The 6,591-nt window shown below is 33.4% G+C and overlaps 1 protein-coding gene across 1 annotated transcript; it reads right to left on the reverse strand.

Annotated features, from left to right (window-relative positions):
- Positions 1-452: 452 nt before the first annotated feature.
- On the reverse strand, positions 453-3,295 carry LOC139511248 (C-C chemokine receptor type 8-like). Its single transcript, XM_071297846.1, has 2 exons — positions 3,244-3,295; positions 453-1,694 (listed from the first exon to the last, which is right to left on the reverse strand). Exon 2 carries the CDS (start codon positions 1,692-1,694, stop codon positions 657-659), a length of 1,038 nt encoding a protein of 345 aa, XP_071153947.1. The 5' UTR covers positions 3,244-3,295; the 3' UTR covers positions 453-656.
- Positions 3,296-6,591: the final 3,296 nt, after the last annotated feature.

Below are 6,591 nucleotides of genomic sequence, written 5' to 3' on the forward strand. Positions count from 1 at the left end.
GACGGATGTGTTCAGAGGCGGATTTAGGGGGGCCCAGCCCCGCCCCCTTTTTGGGAAAAAATGTGTTTGCTTATATGGAGCGGGCCCCCTCATAGGTCAGTCAGTGGGCCCCCACTTATGAAAATTTCTGGATCCGCCACTGGTGTTACATTAGGTATTCTGGTTTGACTGATGTGTTACATATGATATCTTGGTCTGTTGGAGGTGTTTCATATGACATCTTTAATGGATGTGTTACATAAGATATCTTTGTTTAATGGATGTGCTACATAAGATATCTTTGTTTGATGTAGATGTTGACACTTCAGATATCTTTAATTGATGGATGTTTTACCCACGATATACTGATTTGTCTGTGTTACATGGTTGTATTGTTTATGTATGTGTCATTTTTTTTTGCTATTAAATAACAATCCAACTGTTTAGAGTAATCGAGAGAAAAAAATTACTACTTAAAACTATAATGAAAGATTTATTTTTGTAAAACTAAAACATAAAGTAACTGGCAATATTTCACATTATATATAAGCAGTTGTTGGCATAGCTTGAACACATAAATCAGTTAAGTAGACAAACAGTTTTCTTGTGTATAGACATATTGACTTTAAAAGCTTATTTCAAGATATAAACTGTTAGATCAAAAGTATATTGACCGATTATAAATCTTCTTCGTTTATGTGTTCATTGTACTGTTGTTCCCGCACAACCAATGGTTTCAAACAAAACGCCCGTATCCTCCGAACGGACTGTTTCGCAGCTGTTCGTATCTCATCATCACTTAACCAGAGGCAAGGTGTAAATAATGATGTCAGAGTACACAGTATCAATGTTGCTTTGAAGACCTCCAAACCTGGAAAGCATCGGTGAGATCTACAGGTTACCATTATAAACATATTGACCAAATAAGGGAACCAGAACAACATTGTAATACAACTAACAATTAATGTTGCAATGGTGGAGGATCTAAGATGTGGAGTGATGTGACTTCCAGGAGCCTCTGGTTCGTCCAGTCGATACCAAACAGGGCGTTTTACTTTGTAAATAATTAACATGATAACAGTTGTCAAGATTAACAGTAAATTTGGTATCAAGTATGCAACAACGGCTGTCGGAACTAGCATATCGTCATGTAATATAAAACCACAAGTATGGCGGAACACGACACCCATCGTCTTAACGCTTGATAATAGTAATGGCAGGAAAACACATAATGTGAAAAGCCAAGGCATAATGAACAGAAACAGTTGCACAAATTTTATAATCTGTAGTTTATCCGGATACAGCTCCAAAATTTTCGACAAGAATCTGTCCGCGCACATCGTTGTAATAACTAAAGAAGAAAATCCAAAATGTGTAACATCGAGGATAACATACGTTTGACAAAGTACATGACCATGAAGCCAAGCATAGTTGTGCGTGTAACTTATTCCGAACGGAAGCACTAATACCCCAACGATAAGGTCAGACAAACATAAATTTAAAACCCTCCAATAGAATAATTGTTGTCGTATCTTTGAGTGACAGAGTATTAATACTGCAAGAGAGATATTTAGCAGTAGAACAAATACATTAACTAAACAGTCCATTATAATCAGCAGTGTATCTTTGTCCCCTATTGCTGGAGAGGCATCGATGGTTAAGTCATCGCTCTCAGTATAGTTAATGGCAAAATTAATCTCCTCCATTGGAAACATCTGAAACGATAACAGTTAAAAGATAAACACAGTTTTCAAATGATTTTTATAGTTCGTTCTTATGTTGTACTGTTATACCACTGTCCCAGGTTAGGGGAGGGTTGCGATCCCGCTAACATGTTTAGGCGCGACACATTATGTATGTATGTGCCTGTCCCAAGTGAGAAGCCTGTAATTCAGTGGTTGTCGTTTGTTTATGTGTTACATATTTGTTCTTCGTTCATTTTTTGTAAATAAAAAAGGCCGTTAGTTTTCACGTTTGAATGTTTTATATTGTCATTTCGGGGCCTTTTAATGCTGACTATGCGGTATGGGCTTTGTTCATTGTTGAAGGCTGTACGGTGACCTATGTTTGTTAGTTTCTGTGTCTTTTTTTTTTTTTTTATCTCTTGTGGACAGTTGTCTCATTAGCAATCACACCACATCTTCTTTTTTATAAATAGATCTGAAGTAGCACAAGTTCAGTAAAACAATTTTAATTGGTTTAAAACATGTTATATTTTAGCAAGAAATGTATTTGAGTACTAGCTAGTATATTTAGCGTATGTAAACGATTTCAGTACGCTTATCGCGTGTTTGTGTAATAATCTTCATCAAGTGATATCTAGTAGACTACATATAAACTTTGGAAAGGCTTGCTCGTATGAATACCGAAACCGAAAGGGTCAACCCCGTATAAGGCTTGTCTGAAATTTAATCCATTACTTTGTTTTGCCTTCGAAACATTTTTTTTATTCGAGCGACACTAACGAGTCCGTCATAGACGAAACACGCGGCTTGCGTACAAACATTTAAAAGTCGGGTATCTATGAGTCGGGTATCTATGATGAGTTTATAGTCCTTTGACCCCTTTCCAAGGTTAGGGGGTGGTTGAGCACTCCTAATCTTTATTTTGGCATACGGAATAGTCAAGTGCAACTTTCGCTTGGCCGGATGTAGTTCTTACCAGAGCTGCACAATTTTTTCCATACTCCTCAAACCTTATACACAGCTACTTTTGCATAGGTACTAAAAACATGCAGTACTGGAAATTTACTTTTAATATATAGTACTGTTTCTTTACTTTAAAAAAACTATTGTAAAATTTAGTTACTTGTATTTTACAGTACTTGATTTGTACTAAATATTTTGGTACAGAAATAATACAATATTCCATGGTTTGAAAATCTTTTTATTAAAGAGATTTGAAATAGAAAAACATTCAAAATGCTGAAAATGTAACGGTGGTAGCCAAAAATCTGTAGTACCTAAATTTCAAGTACAAATAAAGTACTGTAAAATACAGGTACCTAAATATTACAATAATTTTAGAGTAACAAAATACTACAGAATATCAAAAGTAGATTTCCAGTACAACAATTTTTTAGTACAGAAATAGCACCTATGCAAAAGAAGCTGTGTATTATATATAGAACGCTATCTACTTTTCAGTATTTCATCAGAGTTATCTGTCTTTGATCAATAACCTATCAGCATCAGTCGCGTCCACGTTTTTTTTGTATCCTTTGTGTCTTTTTTTAGTTTTTTACATAAAAAAATTATAGCCTACCTTTTCAAAACCGCTTGTCCTTGTAAGTAAATTAAAACTACTTTGTAATAAAATGTTTCATGTCTAAGATATGTCGCTTAAGGGGAATTCATGTAAACGCGAAATTAGTTTTTTGACAGGACGATATTTTTTATCGACCTTATGAACTTATGTAAAAACATTGAAATTTAGCTGTCAACACGTTAATAAATTCGGTGTTTACAGGAAAAATAAAATTTAACAGCTAACATGTAGAGTGGAAAGTAGGAAATAACTAAACTTTGTCTATATTTAGAAAATGTGAAATCGTAACTGAATTAAGCGTAATTGGTGGTTTCAACGCATATTTGTATTCCGTCTATCATAAGTTCCTCTGAAAACCTTGTCATAAATAATGCCATAATATCTGTCCCTGCTGGAACACATATTCTATACCCTTTATTCTGTTAGAAACAAATACTGTAATAATTGTTCCCGGGAAAATAACATTACAGAATATTTCCTCTAGTAGGCCTGATTTTATTATAAAATTTATAATGTCTATTCAAATTACAGGCTAAAATGCTAAAATGATCGTTTTATTTGTAGCACATACAAACTTTAGTGCAATGAACAGACACTGACCGTCTATGCAAAAAGTGCTTGTTCATATCAATTATAAAAATTAATCTTAACCATATATAAAAACAGTAGCACAATGCTGAGAGACCACTACTATAAATAATCAAATCATATATATTACGCCTTGGAATTCTTTTTGTTAAAATGACCTTACAACGAAACTCATTTCTCATTTATACGTTAACTATAAAATGTTCTTGGCTCTGTCCCAAATCGAATGTGTTTTGGTTGGAACTTGTAGTATCAATCTTACTGTGTATGATAGTGTAGACGTATGGTATTACATATATGACTCCCCAAGTCCCACGGAGGCTTGATCCTGCAATATTGAAATATGATTCTTCTTGGTCGTATACAAAATAAATTTTACTCACATTCGTTTGTTTTTCCTCTTTTGTCTTTTACTCTTCACATACCATGTTTCTTTATAATGTTAATACAATTCTAAATATTTAGGTACGCATGCGCTTTTGAAATACAGCTGCAGAAACCATAATCGATAGCAGGAATACGTGGGGCTGTAAATGCTAACGCTTTTAACCATATTTTTCTAAGAAGAATATAATTATATTTGTTTATTATTTACTTATGTATTTATTACGACATTTTAACCAGGTTTTATGCTAAGGGTTTTCAGTTTAGTCTTAATTTATTACCATTATTATTTGTTATTAAAATTATGTTTTTTTTAATTCTTATTGTGTATGATTTTTAAGACATATTTACTGATCTGTAAATACCGTTTATAAATCAATACAATAAGATGGTTTTGATGATTGTTGAAGCCGTAAAGGTGACCTACCAGAATTAGTCCTGTTTGGAATAGTTCTTCTGCTATTCAACGTTAATTATCATCTTAATTTCCTCAGACAATATTTTATACATGTTTTATGTATATAACTCGTCTAAACATCAACCCAACAATGTTAAATCTGTAAATTTGCTTTCACAAATTGTTTTATATCTATAATACTAACATTACGAGGTCCAATTTGTCAGCCGTCATCGGGTAAAAACGACAAATCAAAGAATTCAACTCTATATATAGCTAATATAGGACAATGGTGTAGATTAAAAATTACACCACTCCAGACCCTTTTGTTTTCCACATAATTAATATTGCCAATAATTCAAGTTCCGGGTCGAATCCGATACCGATACCAATAATATATTCACCTGTTACCTATTACCTTATCTGTACGTTCCGCATTTGACAGGCGCACCACCAAACGGTATATTTAGGATTTTGCTATATACACGGGTCATAATCAAAGGGTGCGTTCCGCATTTGACAGGCGCACCACCAAACAGTGTATTTAGGATTTTGCTATATACACGGGTCATAATCAAAGGGTACGTTCCGCATTTGACAGGCGCACCACCAAACGGTGTATTTAGGATTTTGCTATATACACGCGTTATAATCAAAGGGCCGACACTACTAAATTCAATCTTTGTCAAATTTTTCCCTATTGTAGTTTTATTCAGCAATCAGCAAGACTTTCTAAGATAACTAATATGGAACAATGATGTTGATTAAAACATACTCCATTCCTGGATAGCCAGGACCTTTTGGTTTTCAAATAATTAATATTACCAATAATTGACAAGTTCCAGGTCGACGGGTTCAAACAGAAAGATTTGAAAGCAGAGAAAACTGTGTATCTTATAATCGACATGACTTTATCAGATGACAATACCAATTACTAAAATAAGGCTTAGGCATAGTTGTATACTTTAATTCAGTTACGGACCCGCGATATCAAGGGTGTGTACTTGTATTATATATATATCTTGTCTGTCATTGCTTTGAAAGTCAATGATTTGCTATACATTCTGTGTATTGTCTTAATTTAAATTTTATCACCTTTTTAATTGTTTTTAAATTCTAATACTGGATCGCTTTTTTAACCCAATACAAATAATCCGGCATCTCAAGGATGTACTTAGGTGAGGTTTTGGAATTTGTGTCAAATGTTCGGATTCCTTGCTGTTTTTCCATACGATACCAGGTGAAATATTTTGCCCCATAACACCTATTTATTTTTTAATAATTACATTAGATGTATGTTTCATTATAATACGTAATTGTAAGTCTGATTGGCTAACTGCACATCACGTGTTATTCCTTAAAACTTATCATTCATTATAACACGAGGTCCCACAATAAAGTGCACAGGTGAATAAATAAATAATTGATAAAATTAGTGCTTTCATGATCCTAGCTAAAAAATGTAATTATAAGTATTGAACGCTTCTTTTTGTAGCTTCATAGGGTTGTAAAATGTTGACCGTGCGCACACTTTTAGAATACAAAATGTACTTCGGTCAACGCTTTTACACCCAAATAAAGTTACAAAAAGAAGCATTCAATTCTTAAATATAAGAACAATTTAAGCTGATTCTTGATTTCTTTCTTTTTGATTGAGACCCAAATAATACCAACTCAAATATAGGGTAAAAGACGGAGTCAGCCTTTTCCCACCATATTTTATTATTCAAGTACTTGTATCTCGAAAAGCTAGGAGCTCTATGACCTATCAATATTTTTAGCTTATTTTCATCCTGAACTAATACTCTTCAAGCTTATAGTATCAATTTCAAATTCTTGATTTATTTAATTTCACCTGGGATCACCTTAGTATACCCTTAATCCATGGTTATAACCGGATTTACTCCGGAAAGAACACATCATAAGCAAATTACTGTTGATATAACTCTTGCACTAAAACGAGAACCCTAAAAATT

Source organism: Mytilus edulis, chromosome 2, assembly GCF_963676685.1.
Source record: "Mytilus edulis chromosome 2, xbMytEdul2.2, whole genome shotgun sequence".
Classification (NCBI taxonomy): Eukaryota; Metazoa; Mollusca; class Bivalvia; order Mytilida; family Mytilidae; genus Mytilus; species Mytilus edulis.

Excerpts from the sequence above, each read along its gene's own strand:
- LOC139511248 (XM_071297846.1), bottom strand. The coding sequence starts at position 1,694 with ATGTTTCCAATGGAGGAGATTAATTTTGCCATTAACTATACTGAGAGC.